This window comes from Xenopus tropicalis, chromosome 3, assembly GCF_000004195.4.
Source record: "Xenopus tropicalis strain Nigerian chromosome 3, UCB_Xtro_10.0, whole genome shotgun sequence".
NCBI classification, from domain to species: domain Eukaryota; kingdom Metazoa; phylum Chordata; class Amphibia; order Anura; family Pipidae; genus Xenopus; species Xenopus tropicalis.
In genome coordinates, this window is record NC_030679.2 from 24,947,727 (window position 1) to 24,964,780 (window position 17,054).

Sequence of the window (17,054 nt, forward strand, 5' to 3'; positions counted from 1 at the left end):
AGTTATATAAATATATTATACGCCAGTAAAGCTAGCCCCATGGAATACAGAGGCATTGCAGTGTCATGATGCCATCTTGGTTATAATAGGAGAAGCAACATAATCTCTAGAGTGCACGAGGAGAGGGACAGGAGGGCGGACAACGATACAGTGGCATCCTATGTAACCTGCGCATCATCAGAGGCTGGAAAGGTTGGGCATTGCTAGCGTCACTCTGCAAGCTGGAGGGGTGGATGGGGAGGCAACCAGTTAGCAGGGACGTAACCCAAATAAAATTATATACAGCAATGCTAACAGGGAAATGCAAAACCAATGTAAGTAGTTGCTTTGTAAAGCATTTATATGCTGTTGACTCTATTTTAAAATAAACACCAACCATTATATCTGTTTTTATCATTAAAAGAGGACTTCATTCTCCTCTCAAAATGGAGACCTGTATGAAGGCCAACAGCCTGAAGAACATAGAAGCAACAGCTAAGTTGCAGATGAATATAAAGATGACAAGTAACAACAGTTTTTTCCTAGTCCCGAAGAACACATGAAACTACAAGAAAATTCAGAGCTGTATGAAGTGCCAAAACTACAAAGGCATCTTGAGTATGATTCCTTGAAATAACCTTAGAATGTTGCCCTATAGATTATAGGGCTGACGTTAAAGTAAATAAACGTTGTATTGACATTTTTTTCATATGTGTGACATATTTGTAATTAAGGACTTGCTAGTTTTATTTTTACCTGTAATATTCATACTAGATATCGACTTTTTCCTGTCCAGAAAAAGATAAAGTTCCAGACAGAAACAACAAGGCATAAATAATAAGATATCTTCGTTTAAGTCATATATATCTAAAAGCAAGCGGGCATGTTTAGAGTAGTTTCCTTAACACATAAAATCATGATAAAAAGTTGTGAAAAAATAGACTACAATGATAAATTTGACAGTAAAAAGCACAAATGGTTTAGAATGGATGTTTTCAGCAGTATTCCTCCCCAAATATATATAAAAATAAAAGAACATATAAAATCAGGAGGCAGGATTGTGGGTCAGAGTCACAGTTATTGTCCATTCAGCGTTTGTTTCCTGTGAAAAACAAACATATTAAGTATAATAGTTCATGGGGGGACAAACTCAATTTGCGTGTAAACAGGAAACTAGAAAAAGAAGAAGATGGCAATGCAACCATCGCACCTATGCTACCTATCTTTAGGAAGATGCCTGTGTTTGCAAAGGTCCCACACATCACCAATCCTATACTATGCATTCACTTCCAAGTATAGAGGCTGGCCTCTCAGTAAAGCCTGTTGGTAGACAGTTAGCACCCTGAACGTGGCCCCCATAAAGTGGTAAAGGGCCCAGAAATTCCTTCTAATTCTAACTAATGATTTACAGTTTCTAACAAAACACCCCTTAAGTGGAAACGTACCTTCCCGTAAAGGAGCTTTTGGCATCACATTCTCTTTGACATCATGCCTGAAAGCTTTGGATGGATCGAATCTCTTCACACCCTGGATTTCAGTCAAGTGCGCCTGCAGTTGCTTTTCTACCTGCTTCTCTTTTGCAAGCTGAGCGCGGAGTTTGGAAACCTCCTAACAAAGAGCAATTGAGGGAGCATGTACTTAAATAACAATAACTTTTCAGATTTGCTTTATTGTAATTAGTCTACACACCCCAATGAAGAATGTACAATTGGATGTTTGGGGAGAAAAAAAAACAAATCAAAAGGTATTCCAACTCTGCCCACAGATGAGCAAAATATGGCTGCTACAAATAGCCTTTAGTGCCTAGGTTCCTAAACAGATATTTTATAAAAATAGATTAGCAGTTAAGGTTTAATAGCACATCCCACCAATATGAATAAACAAAGAATGCAATTAGGATTCCCAGATTCATATTCTATCTACTAAACATTTATAGAATGCCCACCGTGCACCAGGAATGGCCGCTACCATCGGATACACAAAAGAGCACAATGCTGTGCTGGGAATCTGAAAGTGGATCCTCAGCTAATTCAGAAGGGAACTATGCAATTTAAATATCTACATCCATTTACCTGTTTGAGCTCAGTATTTTCAGCTTCATAACATCTGGTGATCCAGCAGCTTTGCATATGCCTCAGTAAGCTTGTTCAGTTCATCCTGAGCTGCGCCATTCTCATTAAGTAAAGCATTCTTTTCAGCCTCAAAAGCATCCAGCTGTTGCTGTGGGGCATAATTTATAAATGTTAGATAACCTAGAAATATATTGGCACAGTACATCATTAAAAACCATTATTCTCCCAGGCATTGTGTTTGCCTTATTAATAAGGTGTAACAGCAGTCTATTAGCAACTACTACCCCCTATAGAAACCTGTACTTGGTGCCAGCTTCAAGTACATTTGTAGCTAAAAGGGATAGTTAGCAGGAGGTTAACCTAAAGGAAAACTATAACCCCAGAATGAAAACATTGTAAAACGTTGCTTCTGGTCATTTCAAATGCGGCGATATGGCGATCCAGAAGATGCAGAATCAACTATGCAATGATCGAAATCTCCTCTTAGCTTTCCTTCCATACAGGCAAACAACTGACTTCTGGTTTTGGAATCGGACTAGGAGGAGATGTCGATCGTCACATAGTGGATTCCGCATCTTCTGGATCGCCGTATTTGAAATGACCGGATGCAACGTTTTACAAGGTATGTTCTAATAAAGCATTCAGAATAATAAACGCTGGGAAGGATAGGGCAATTATTGGAACAGGGTAGTACAGATTTTTTTACTTAAAAATGTTTATTGTTACTTTTCCTTTAATTCTTAAAATTGCAATTTTATATTTAGGATTACCCACACTGGAGTACTGAGGGTACAGATGGGAGGCATTATGGCACACTGGAGTACTGAGGGTACAGATAGGAAGCAGTATGGTACACAAGAGTACTGAGGGTACAGATCGGAGGCATTATGGCACACTGGAGTACTGAGGGTACAGATGGGAGGCAGTATGGCACACTGGAGTACTGAGGGTACAGATAGGAAGCAGTATGGTACACAATAGTACTGAGGGTACAGATCGGAGGCATTATGGCACACTGGAGTACTGAGGGTACAGATAGGAAGCAGTATGGCACACAAGAGTACTGAGGGTACAGATAGGAAGCAGTATGGCACAGATGTAGCAAGGATATACAGAGGAGAGAGAATGGCAGGAGCAAACAGGTAGAGGAGATTGTGGAAAGGAAAATGGCACAGAAGGAATAAAAGAAATGTAAGATGTGGAACTTTTTGGAAACATATTTCTGTTGGTGGCACAAAGAAGACTGGGCAGCATTAAAACTATCTTGTGCAAAGTGATCTTGTGGGGCTGGGAAGCAGGATTTGTACAAACAGGTAATGGGACAGAGAATGTAAAATACTAAATTTGGCACATAAGTGGCATGGGCTGGGGAGAAGGGATCACTGGGATGGCTTCCCAGAAAAGTATTGTGCTGGGGCTGTCAACAGATAAAAAAAATATTCAGTGGAGGAGCTGGAACTCAAAACATTGTGCTGCTATAATTCATAGTTGGATTTGACAGGAGGTTCACACAGGGTCGAAAAATCCCGGTGGGCCCAGACCCGACCCTTGCGGTGCTCCCCCTGCCCGACCGCTCCTGCGTTAAATTTATGCGCTCGGGGAAGGACGCTGGGTGGGGGGGCCCTGTGATGGGGGTTAGTGGGGAGGCTATGGGCGAGGGCCCCGGTGGGCCCTCCACACCCCAGTCCAACCCTGGGCTCACAGGACTCATCCAGATGTTTCTCAACCTCCTTCCTAGCCCCCCCTGACTTGCGATCCTGTCTCCTGTCAAATCCAGCAGTGAGTTATAGCAGCACAATCTTTTCTCTCTGTCCCTTCCCAGCACCCTAGTTTTTCAACAATCCTTTCTCCCTAGCCCCCAGCAAATAATGTATTACAAAGTCCCCAGCATGATTGTGATAGGTCCTTCTGTCATATCCAGTTACAACAGCACAATCTTTTCTTTCCCTTCATTCCCAGCCCCTCCTGCTCTCTGCTGGATTGACAGGAGGCAGGATCACAAGGGTAGGGCTGGGAACAGAGGGAAAGAAAAGATTGTGCTGTTGTAACTGGATATGACAGGAGGACCTATCACAATTACGCTTTATTTGCTGGGGGCTATGGATAAAGGATTATACTGGGTACCTTTTGCTTCGCTAGGGAGAAGGGATTGGGGGATGTTAATGGACACCTGCAGGGAGGCTTACGCAAACAACACCAAGAGTGGCTGCGAGCTACGGGTTGGGGATCCCTGATTTAGAGGCTTCAATAAGGCATTTGCGCATGTGACATTTACTCACTTCTGCTGGTCGGTAAACATTTTTGCCCAGAAGGATTCCCCCTAAAAACAAGCATCAGGGAGGGCGTGGCTTGCAACCGAGGGAAATGGCTGCCTGACTCTAGAGCTCCGCAGGTCAGAGAAAGGCAAGGCCCTGTACCGACGTGCAAACCATGGGGAAAGCTAACAAAGGCAGAGGAGAGACAGAGAGAGCATCGGCAAGAAAACATTTGCCACCACAACAAGAGCTAGCGCCACTGTTTGTACGCAAAAAAGCCGATCGCGCGCTCCCCAAGATGGCGCCTGCTGGTGCGGATAGGGAGAGCTGCGCAGAGGAAGCACACGATACCTCAGACCAAGAGAGCGATTCTGAGGAAAACCCTAATATACAGACTTACCTGGCGAATCTTCCCTCACGCACTGAGCTGAAATCGATGCTCCAGGACATGGCTGCGTCACTGAAAGAGGAATTACAAGACATTAAAAGAGATATGCTTACCATTGCAACGCGCACTGACGACATCGAGACTAATCAGAACAAACTTTTACAAAATGAAAAAACTCTACACACTCAACTAAGCACACAATCCCAGGTGATGGCAGAAATGCAAAGGCAATTGGAGGACCTGGAGAACCGAGGCAGACGGAATAACATCAGGGTAAGGGGACTGCCTGAATCCATTAAAAATGAGGAAATCCTCCCCTCCCTACTACAAATCTTTAATAAGCTCCTATCAAGAGCACCAGAGACAGAAATTGAAATCGAAAGGGCTCACAGAGTCCAAAAGCCTAAGGCAGCACCCCTTAATGCCCCTAGGGATGTGCTGTGTTGCCTCAATAGTTTCAGACTTAAGGAGGAAATCCTCTCTAAAGCTAAAGACTTGAGCAACATTACATTTGAAGAAAACACCATAAAGCTGTTTCAGGACGTCTCAAGATCCACCCTAATGAAAAGGAAAGCCTTAAAACCTATAACAGACGCACTTCGGGAAAAAAGCATCCCCTACAGGTGGGGTTTTCCCTTTGCCCTGCTGGCTTCCAAAGATGGCAACCTAGCAGCGATACGAACACCAGATGACACCAATAGCTTTCTACAAAAATTCCAACTTCCAACACTGCAACTGCCGGGATGGGCCTACGAGACTAACCCGAACCAGCAGATGGACTTTGAATTACAAGGCTCGTGGACCCCGATGCGTACCCCAAGAACACCACCTAGAACATCGCGACCACCGAGCTCCAGAGAAAGACTCCGCTCCCCAAAAGAAGGGCTCAATCGAACCCCTTTTTCCGCAACTTGAACACTTAACTATCTCTAGCTACCCAAGACGACTGACTGGGTAGTATGTTTTGATTACAGCACATAAAAGTTCTAATGGTGAGCTATTTTAGCTCGGTTGTTCAGTTATGTTCACCACATATATATATATGTTACACTACTATAATAACCTTAGCTATACCCCCAACAAAAATGTTTTTTCTGTATAAAGGTTACAGGGCCTGCCCGAGACCTAGGATGCATTTGCAGACGATTTGCTACTATTTATCACAAAACCAACTATAACGCTACCCAATATAATGCAGTTACTCCTTCAGTTTGGCAAGATCTCAAATTTTAAGGTTAATGTTAAGTAAATTGGAAGCCATGAATATCAACCTCCCCACTACAACCAAGTCTACACTGGAACAAAACTTTCCATTTCAGTGGTCCCCCACTAAGATAAAATATCTAGGAATCTGGCTCACATCTGACCTTTCCAAACTGTATCAAACAAACTTTACTCCACTAATAGACAAGGTGGACAAACAACTGAAAACCTGGAAAACATTAGGCCTCTCGTGGTTTGGGAAAATACAGGCAACTAAAATGTCCATAATGCCACAAATCCTCTACTATCTCCAAACTATTCCTATTAGAATACCCAAGTTATTTTTCTGTGCTATTAAGAGAATCATATCAAATTTTATCTGGGGTGAAAAGACTCCCAGACTAAAATACGAAACGAAAATGCGATCCACCTGGTACGCACCCTCCATTGGTACCTGCAAAGTAAAGAAAAGTTATGGGTTGAGACAGAACAAGCACTATATAGCATCCCCCTCAGTCACATACTATGGTCCCAACCCTCAAACACGCCCAAGGAAATGCTATCACACCCAGCCATAGCAGCAACACTAGAAATCTGGAACAAACACAAACAACAACTCATTACAACAACCCTATTTCCCAAACTTCTACCCTTGATAGCGAATCCAGACTTCCCTCCCAGTTTAGATAACAAGGTTTTTGCAAGGTGGGCATTCTATGAAGACAGAGAAACCAGAATAAGTGATTTCTACAAAAAAGGAAAAATCATAATCCTGGCGAGTATACAAAAGATATGGGGACCCCACCCCAGGGACGCATGGTGCTACAACCAGTTACACCACTATCTAAATAAGTTTAAAGGCCTACCGTCAATAATCCAATCCACCAATTGGGAAACAATGCTAGAAACCCAGAAAATCCCCAAAAAAACACTTTCTTTTACATACAAACTTATGTTAATAAACCAAGACCTTCCACAGCCGAACTATTTTGATGCATGGGAAAGGGAATTAAAAATAAATATTCCCCCAAATTATAGAGAAAAAATACTAACAAGCATCTACAAGGCTTCCAGAGCATCCAGAATACGAGAAATGCTCTACAACAGTGCTGTCCAACTTCTACGGTGCCGAGGGCCGGAATTTCTCTAGCATACATGGTGGAGGGCCGCTAATGGAAGCCAGTTTTGACCACTCCCCTTTTTGAAACCACACCCACTTCAAACCACACCTATTTTATCACAATGGTGGTAGCACAGCAAAATCCCAAATGCTTGGTCCTTACTGTGGGGATATCAACCATCATTCATATGTGAAAGAATTATGTCAAATTAAGATATACCCTTAAATTCCATATGCCTCCTCCTCCCCTGTGGATAGCAGAGCAACCCCCAGTACATAATTACACACCTTTGGGACCATTTAATGGCTATTTCCAACTGCTAACAAACTCCCACAACAAACCCCTGCCAGGTTCACCTCCCACAAGCAGCATAGGGCAAGCAGAGTATGGCACACACAGGCAGCACTCTGCCTGTCCTATGCTGTCTGTGTGTGCCATACTCTGCCTGTCCTACACTGCCTCTGTGTGCCATACTCTGCCTGCCCTACCCTTCCTGTGTGTGCCATACCCTCCCTGACCTATGCTGCCTGTGTGTGCCATACTCTACGTGCCCTATGCTGGCTGTATGTGCCATACTCTGCCTACAGTACCTATGTCTGAGGTGTGAATAAGTGAACAATGGGAGCGATTACAGTCTGAGCCTGAGGCGTGAACACTGCAGGGGGTAAACAATGCAGGTATTAAAAGGTGTGAAAAACACAGGGGATTACATTTTTAAACAATACAGCCTGAATCTGAGGTGAGAACCATGCAGGGAGCCAGTTAATCTCAGTACTGATACCATTTAATGCTTACTCAAAGGTAAGCCATCAAAGCAGCCAGACAGGTGGGGGGCCACACAGAGGGGGGTCGCGGGCCGCCAGTTGGACAGCACTGCTCTACAAAATAACCACTAGATGGTATTATGTGCCTGAGAAACTAAACAAACTCTTTCCCAACACAAGCAACAGTTGTTGGAGATGCAACTCTGAGGTGGGGTCTTTCAAGCATATCTGGTTCTCCTGTCCAGCTATGACACAATTTTGGAGCAAAGTATGTGAAATTACTAGTAGAATCACCAACACTATTATTCACCCCCTCAATCTCCCTTTGCTTCTTTTCCACTATGATGGTAACAATAATTCAATGGTAAAGGATAAACTGACGCTCCATTTATTACACGAAGCAAAAGCATTAATCCCCAAAAAATGGAAATCAATAAATCCCCCTTCAGCAAATGAATGGGTCACTCTAGTAGAGGAAACTAGAAAGCTAGAAGAAGTCACAGCTTTGATACACAATAAGATTCATCAATACCACAGTATTTGGAATCCCTGGCTGAACTTAATAAAAAATTAATAAAATGTTAAAAGGAGTAAATGACACTGTAACAATATATCCACATAGTAACAGAAGTCTAACACTGGCCAATGGTACTGGCCGTATAGGATTTAGAATGTATTTTATTGCCTCTGTATAACAAAACTCGCTGTTAACCCTGTAAAGAAATACACGATAAAGGAAATATCTAGTATAAATAAATTTAAAGCAACTGGACTTGTTTAGTAATCATTGAAGACGTTTCACTACTCATCCGAGCAGCTTCTTCAGTTCAACTGACTGGTATGGGAAGTCCTCAGCATATATACTCTTCCACTAATCCAATCACAATGGCACTTAGTAACTCTTCAGAGAGGTGACATCTGAAACTCACAGAGGTGTGAATGCTGTGGAGTTACTTTGAGAGGATTACCAAAGTATCATGCAACTCTTCAAACAGGTGTTACTTTTTGGAGTTGCATGAATGGATGTGTGAAGAGTTCTGAAACTGCCGGGGTACAGATGTTAGAACAGCATTGTATGTAGCAGACAGATGGTGTCGAAGTCCCCCGCCTCTGTTAAGGGATGGTTGGCAGAGGTTGGCTAGAGGCAGAAGAAACTATGGTATCATATGATGTCACTTCACTATTCACATGTATACCTACAGCAGAGGCTATTGAGACTGTAAGAAATCGACTGCAGAAAGATAACACCCTCGGCAGCAGAAAGAAACTCAGTCCCAACCAAGTATGTTTATTGTTAGATTTGTGCCTTAACACCACATACTTCAGATACAAGGACCAATTTTACAGGCAAAAACATGGCTGTGCAATGGGTTCACCAGTTTCTCCCATTGTAGCAAACTTGTATATGGAGGAAATGGAAAGGAAGGCCCTACTCACATTCAATGGAACTACACCAAGTCACTGGTTCAGGTATGTAGATGACAAGTGGGTTAAAATCAGATCCAACGAAGTGGCGGCCTTTTCAGAACACATTAACTCAGTGGACAACAATATCAAGTTCACAAGGGAGGATGTCCATGAGAACAAACTTGCTTTTTTGGACTGTTTGATATCCATTCAAGAGGGGGGTATCTTGAAAACAGAAGTATACAGGAAACCCACTCACACGGATCAATATCTGTTGTTCGATTCCCACCATCCGCTGGAACACAAACTGGGTGTCATTAGAACTCTACACCACAGGGCGGAAAGTGTGACAACTGATACAGAGTCCAAGGACAAGGAATGTAAACATCTCAGAGGAGCACTGAAAGCTTGTGGCTACCCAGACTGGGCCTTTGTCAAAACAGGAGCAACTAAGCCCAACAGGAACACCAAAAGGAATAACCGTCCTGAGGCAGAGAGAAGGCGCAATATAGTCATCCCCTATGTAGCAGGAGTGTCGGAGAAACTCAGGAGAATTTTCAACAAACACCACATCCCTGTGTTTTTCAAACCTAGCAACACACTGAGACAAAAACTTGTACACCCAAAGGATCCAACACCAAAGGAAAAACAAAGCAATGTTGTATACGCAGTCCAGTGTAGCGAGGAGTGCACCGACCTTTACATTGGTGAGACAAAGCAACTGCTCTCCAAGCGAATGGCTCAGCATAGGAGGGCGAACACTACAGGCCAGGACTCTGCTGTATTTCTACACCTAAAAGACAAGGAACACTCCTTTGAAAACAGCAACGTCCAAATTTTGGACAAAGAAGACCGCTGGTTTGAAAGAGGTGTAAAAGAGGCCATTCATGTCAAAGTGGAGAAACCATCCCTTAACAGAGGCGGGGGACTTCGACACCATCTGTCTGCTACATACAATGCTGTTCTAACATCTGTACCCCGGCAGTTTCAGAACTCTTCACACATCCATTCATGCAACTCCAAAAAGTAACACCTGTTTGAAGAGTTGCATGATACTTTGGTAATCCTCTCAAAGTAACTCCACAGCATTCACACCTCTGTGAGTTTCAGATGTCACCTCTCTGAAGAGTTACAAAGTGCCATTGTGATTGGATTAGTGGAAGAGTATATATGCTGAGGACTTCCCATACCAGTCAGTTGAACTGAAGAAGCTGCTCGGATGAGTAGTGAAACGTCTTCAATGATTACTAAACAAGTCCAGTTGCTTTAAATTTATTTATACTAGATATACCATGACCTGGATGAATGAAAATCTTCATAGACATGATAAAGGAAAATGTAACAAAATGCTCCTCCCTTCCCCCCCCCCTTTTTTTCCTTTCTGTACCCCCTCCCCCCCTTTTTGAAATGCAAAAACCAATAAAGAAAGATTTATAAAAAAAAAAAAAACCAAGCATCAGAGGCTGACAGCTCTGCAGCCACCTTAACCCTTTATCCAAGCAATCCCTACCTACCTGCTGGCTGATCTTTTGTGCACACACAGGGGGCATGGCCAAAAGCATGATGTGCTTGTGTTCATGGGGGGCCCACATAAATAACGTGTATGGGACCCCCCCACCTTTTCTGATGGCAGCCCTACCCACAAAAAAAGGAAAGCCACAACTTGGGAAATCATAGTTCCCAACCTCTCCCTCCAGGCACAGCCCCTGAGTTTGGCTCTGTCCCTGTTTAATCTCCACACTTGGGATGCTCACCGATGAAAGTTTTGCCCATCCACCCTGACCAGCACCCAGCAGTTCCTGAGGCAAGTGTCCTGCACCTGTAACAGTAGAGTCAGATTTTCAGATTTAACTCTGTTGTTTAGGTTCAAGTCTGCATCTACGCTAGGAATGGCAGGTAAGAGTGCACTGCATGATAGAAATGCCAGCTCAATTGATTCTTTAAAAGTACTTAGCAACTGAATACACTGAGGGTGTCTAATATAATGGCAAAGCCAGTACTTTGGATTTCCTTGTGGCAGTAGCCTTTACACACTCAAAACTATGTGACATGATGAGTAAAAGTACTGATGGTGACACAGACTGCCCATAATGATCAAACTAGTGTTTAAAGCTTGAAACCCAATGCCTTCCATAGCAGCCTTTATTTTATATATATATATATATATATATATACAATTGTTTGTGCTCCTGTCTGAGACTTACGGCTCCGGGATCTCCCCTCTGCTAGTAACACTTGTATTTCCAATAAAGGGCAACTGTTTCAATGTGTATTTTACTTACAACCTTGGGAAAATGAGAATTTTCAGGCAAAGGCTGACGTACTTACACAATGTACGTAACTTCAGAGAAAACTTCAGAGACTTGCCTAGAAACTTACGCAAATTGCAAATCAAGCAATGACAAGGCATTTCACTTCGGGCAAAATCCACTGACCCACAATGAAAAGTTTAAATGACACTAACCACCAGTTAAAATATTTATTTCCACACTTTTTATGCTCACCGATGAAAGTTTCGCCCATCCACCCTGACCAGCACCCAGCAGTTCCTGAGGCAAGTGTCCTGCACCTCGAAGTCCCTCACGTACTCAAATTTGCTCTTTGCCATTTCTCGGCAGCTGATCAGTCCCCACGGTACAGCAGGGAAACACGACTTACTCCACAAGCCAAACAGGGACCGCATTGCCGGAAGAGGAAGTCGCCACGGCCGCCAGATTCAAACATGGACGCCATGCGTTTCAGACTATGTAAGTGTATACCAAAGGTCGCTAGGATGGAAGAGAAGCTCTGCCCTCTCTAAATATGGCCGACACGCAATGCTTCCCTGTTGTGCGCTGTCATCGACTTCAGCAAGCGCCTTCCTTCATGTACTCGCACATTAAGAGTGACATTTTTATTGGGTGTTTCCGTAACGTGTATTCTGATTGGCTTTTCCGCCCCTAACTTTTTTCCTACTAGCTAGTGAGGTTTTTAAAGCGTGGAATAGAAGCGAATGGTGTAGTTTATGTTACTATGGCAACTGAGGGGAACCCACCCTATAACAGAAGGCAGCTGTCTGCAAGTCTGGGAAATACTGTAAAGTGACGAGGTTAGTCTGCTGAGAGCTGATCAGCCACTGGCAAAATGGATATTATAGTTTTACCCTTCGTGGAGCAGCTTTTAGGAAATATATGGCCCTGTGGAGTATCACAATATGGCATTTTATATCTTTTTGATATGGCTAAAGTAGATTGGAGTGCTGTTCTACTGTGTCAATGTTTAGTGGCCCATAATAGGCCTATTGGGTTTATAATATGGGCATAATGAATAAACCTGTGAAAAATAAACGTGACTTTCAGTATGTTACAGAGCTGCTACCAAAAGCTGCTACCAAAAAGTAAAATAGAAAAAACACACACACATAAAAAATGAGGATCAATTGGAAATTGTCTTAGTATATAACTCTCTACATCATACTAAAAGTTAACTTAAAGGGGGGGGGGGTACAACCCCTTTGGTCTTCTGAACTATGTTTGATACATTACCTCACAGAATGATAAAACTGAGGAATATTGGCCTAGAACATAATATTTGTAATTGGATAGAGAACTGGCTGAAGGATAGAGTACAAAGAGTGGGGGTAAATGGAACATTTTCTAATTGGACCAGTGTGGTTAGTGGAGTACCGCAGGGGTCAGTCCTTGGTCCTTTGCTTTTTAACTTGTTTATTAATGACCTGGAGGTGGGCATAGAGAGTACTGTTTCTATTTTTGCTGACGATACTAAATTGTGCAAAACTATAAGTTTCATGTAGGATGCTGCCGCTTTGCAGAGCGATTTGGAAAACTGGGCAGCAAACTGGAAAATGAGGTTCAATGTGAACAAGTGCCAAGTTATGCATTTTGGTAGAAATAATAATATCTATTAAATGGTAGTGTGTTGTGGGGATCCTAAATGGTGAAGGATCTGGGGGTTTTTGTGGATAACAAGTTGTCTAATTCCTGGCAATATCATTCGGTGGCTACTAAAGCAAATAAAGTGCTGCTTGTATTAAAAAAGGGCATTGACTCAAGGGATGAAAACATAAATTTGCCCCTTTATAGGTCCCTGGTAAGGCCTCACCTTGAGTATGCAACCCCGACAGTCTAACCTCATAGCTTAACTCTCCCATCCCCTTTACCAGTTTAGTTGCAGTTTTGGGCTCCAGTCCTTAAGAAGGATATTAATGAGCTGGAGAGAGTGCAGAGACTGCAACTAAACTGGTGCGATGGAAGAGTTAAGCAGTGAGGTTAGACTGTCGAGTTTGGGGTTGTTTTCTCTGGAAAAGAGGCGCTTGCGAGGGGACATGATTACTCTGTACAAGTACATTAGAGGGGATTATAGGCAGATTGGGAGTGTTCTTTTATCCCATAAAAAGACAACGCAGCAGAGGCCCTTTAGATTAGAGGAACGGAGCTTCCAATTGAATCAGTGTTGGTTTTTCACGGTGAGGGCAGTGAGGTTGGGGAATGCCCTTCCTAGTGATGTTGTAATGGCAGGTTCTGTTAATACCTTTAAGAGGGGCCTGGATGAGTTCTTGAACAAGCATAGTATTAGGGACTGACCCATGTGGGGACTAGCTTAAAGGAGAAGGAAAGTCAAAATCTATTAAGCACACTATTAAATAGTACTACTATTGCTGTGTAAAAATGCTATATTCCTGACTTGCCTAATGAAAGATTTACAGAGATACACATACTAGAACTTACATACTTGTTTCAGTGAACGGCGCCGCCATCTTGTCCAGCGTGTCTGTATGGGCTGAAAAGCACAAGCCAGCTCCCCCGCTTCCCCCACCTGCTTGTCACAGAGTTCGGCGATGCTGCGTCGCCATGGCAACCGGACGCTCCTGCCCTGTGCGCATGCGCTGCCTGCAGTAACAAGTCGCCAAGTCTTGAAGGAGTGATGCATTATGGGAATCTTCTCTACCCAGCTCAGCGGGTTTTTTTTTCTGTTTGGCTTCTGATCGTCTGAATGGGTGAAGTATGGGGAGACTTAAGGGCACTATTGAGACAACTGAATGTATGCCTGCAGCTTGAGATCAACTCTTTATTAGCCTTTCCTTCTCCTTTAAGATAGGAAAGGCTAAAGCAGTTTTCTCATTGCACTTTACTCTCAGCAGTTCAGCTTTCATACAAATTGTAACAAAAACAGTCACCTTTTCCAAAGTGGCTGGGTGAAAAGATGAATAACACACCTATAGACTGGGGTGCTTTGTGACTACAATTTTCTATATATAATTGCAATGTAAAAGATCATTTTGGAGCATTTATTACTGCTCTTTTTGTTGATTCTGGGAAGAAAGCCTAGGATTGCTCCTTCAATTTCCATTGAGTGCTCCAGAGACTGAGCCTCACCCACAGGTGCAGTTAGGGCAGAATGCTGATCAGATTCCCATCCGCATAAAAGTTATGCCCTTATTGGAGCTCATCAGCGCAATGAAGAGTTTTCTAGTTTGTGGATCACTAGAAAAGCATCCTGCCTGTCTGCCAATTGCTGAATAGAGAAAAATCCTGGCCAAATCATTTCCGAAATTGTCCCTGCAATATCAGCAGCAAAATATGTACAAGACTGAGATTACAGAGCATTTAAATAGATATTGTTTACTAGTCTGTTCCTTACCTTTGTGAGCCTGACACAGTCAAATCGATATTAGGGGTCATTTACTGAACATGTCGCCAATCTGCTGCAGGTATCTGGGCTTTGTTTTGGAGGCTAACCAAATTAAACACCGATTAGACACTGTCTGCATTTGGAAGAACTGTATTTACGTGTCATTTAGCTGTACCCTATGTCCTGCACCCCATACACCACAGACTGCAACCAGACTGGGGGGAGGGGGAGGAGTGCTAAGAACTAAGGGTTGAGCTCTTGCACCCCACTTCTTCCTCCAGTCTATCGTAAATAACCCCTACTATTCTTTGGTTCCCTATAACATTAATGTGTATAAGTCTCAGATAACAGATAGATAGATATAATGTATCCTTAAAGATATCAAAATCTCCTCCACGCGTATAAGATTTATTTGAGTTGATACATTCGGTTTATACATTTTTCAGCATTTTGAATTAAGGCAACAATAACTGCAACAGACCCAAGCCACTTTTGATTAGCAGCACATATATTGGAAAAAAAAAAATTTTTAAATAAAAACCCAAATGTGTTTTCTTCTTCTTTATTGAGGGTCATTTGTACATTTAATATATTATTCATTAGGGTCACACAATTGGTCAATTGGTCAGTCACCTTTAGCAGAATGAGGAACAGGAGCCCCTTCCCTCCCCTCAACATTCACCATATGGATTCAAGAAAAACACAGAGACATGTTTATTGGGAAACCTGTTGATGAGCACAGGATTTATTTAAATTAAACGTCAGATTTGGGTTGGGCCTAGCAGCCAATGATCGAGAGAAAGGCAAAAAACCCTCCAAGTGCTCAGCCAATTTGCACTGAAGGTAAAAATTCCTTCCTGACTCCTAGAAACGGCAGTCGGTTTTACACCCTGGATCATTGCTTTGTATGTTCTGTGTGTAGAAGGGTGGGCAGTGGGAAGAAGTGGGTGGGGTGCTTGTGTAAAAGAGGGTGAGCGGGCACTTGTGTAGAAGGGGCAGGGTGGAGGCACAGATGCTTGTGTAGAGCAGCGTTTTTCAACCACTGTTCCGCGGCACACTAGTGTGCCGCGAGATGTTGCCTGGTGTGCCGTAGGCAGGGCACCAATGTACTAGGGGGGCACTGCTCTTGGCACCAATGTACTAGGGGGGCACTGCTGCTGGGCACCAATGTACTAGGGGGGCACTGCTGCTGGGCACCAGTGTACTAGGGGGGCACTGCTCTTGGCACCAATGTACTAGGGGGGCACTGCTGCTGGGCACCAATGTACTAGGGGGGCACTGCTGCTGGGCACAGAGTTAAATTTTTTAACATTTTCTAATGGTGGTGTGCCTCGTGATTTTTTTCATGAAACAAGTGTGCCTTTGCCCAAAAAAGGTTGAAAAACACTGGTGTAGAGGTTTATGTGGTTTTGAAGCTTGTGTAGTGTGGCGGGTGGGGGGCTGATAGGGCTTATGTAGAGGGGTGGGTGGGCAGGTGTATGTGTAGAAGTGTAGATGGAAAGTGAACCAGTGGGCAGGTGAAGGAGGATGGGTGGGAAGTGGATCAGGGAGCAGGTGGAGGATGGTGACAGCAAGCCTGTGTCACAAATTTTATGGTGGAGTGCTGAAAATAGAAGAAAAAATAGAAGTTTAGAAATTGTTGCAATAAAAGTAAATTACAGACAAATTGTTTCTTAGCATATTAAAGGCTTAATCTAGAGAATATCAGCTACCTGGAATGGCATCCTTTATTATTCATCTGATCTTCTGGTGCCAGACTAGTTTCTAGTGGGGATACCCATTTCCAAAGGGGGATATCTAAGCTAGCACTACAGCGGCCCTATGTGAGTTACCCCTCTACCCCAACATTGGCCTTCTAAAGAATCCGCAGTGATATCTGTAGATGTGGCCAGATTTTTACTTAGAATCAGCACCTAGTACAGCCTAAAGACTGACAGAAACATAGCTATAGCTGACTATTTAGACAGATAGCCCAAATGACTACAACAGCAGGAAGTGAGGTGGAGCCGTGCTGGCCAACATAGTGAATTTGTAGATAAAAAGAGGTTGGCAATAAATAGATATATTACCCATATCCTCTGGAAGCTCCTTCTGACGGCTTTCCGGAGCCGTTTATGCAGGGCTGGTCTTTCCATCGCTGCAACAGGAGCTTCCACTTCACTGCTCACTGCCTCCTCTGCAGTGGGAGGTTCTTCCCAGATGGTTATTGCCTCCTCTGCCGCAGGAGGCTTCTC

The 17,054-nt window shown here is 43.3% G+C and overlaps 2 protein-coding genes across 6 annotated transcripts in view; one reads left to right on the forward strand and one right to left on the reverse strand.

The window, feature by feature from the left end:
- Nucleotides 1–701: 701 nt before the first annotated feature.
- LOC116409706 (hyaluronan-mediated motility receptor-like) lies at nucleotides 702–11,970 on the reverse strand. 3 transcript variants are annotated; one of them, XM_031898738.1, is made up of 5 exons: nucleotides 11,694–11,918; nucleotides 4,707–4,766; nucleotides 2,052–2,199; nucleotides 1,425–1,587; nucleotides 702–1,081 (listed from the first exon to the last, which is right to left on the reverse strand). In XM_031898738.1, exons 3-5 carry the CDS (start codon nucleotides 2,106–2,108, stop codon nucleotides 1,068–1,070), a joined length of 234 nt encoding a protein of 77 aa, XP_031754598.1. In that variant the 5' UTR covers nucleotides 2,109–2,199; nucleotides 4,707–4,766; nucleotides 11,694–11,918; the 3' UTR covers nucleotides 702–1,067. The 3 variants fall into 3 exon arrangements, 2 of the variants coding, with proteins under 2 accessions (XP_031754598.1, XP_031754599.1); XM_031898739.1 differs by lacking the exon at nucleotides 11,694–11,918 and adding an exon at nucleotides 10,944–11,022; XR_004221941.1 differs by lacking the exon at nucleotides 702–1,081 and having other exon boundaries at nucleotides 1,424–1,587; nucleotides 11,694–11,970.
- Nucleotides 11,971–12,096: 126 nt separating this feature from the next.
- Nucleotides 12,097–17,054, forward strand: part of LOC101731571 (F-box/LRR-repeat protein 3) — a 29,754-nt gene continuing 24,796 nt past the window's right edge. For 2 of the 3 annotated variants that reach the window (XM_031898736.1, XM_012960137.3), the window contains exon 1: nucleotides 12,097–12,277. The gene's annotated coding sequence lies outside the window, so the exon portion shown is untranslated. The remainder of the gene's footprint in view (nucleotides 12,278–17,054) is intronic. The other variant, XM_031898737.1, reaches the window with a different exon arrangement.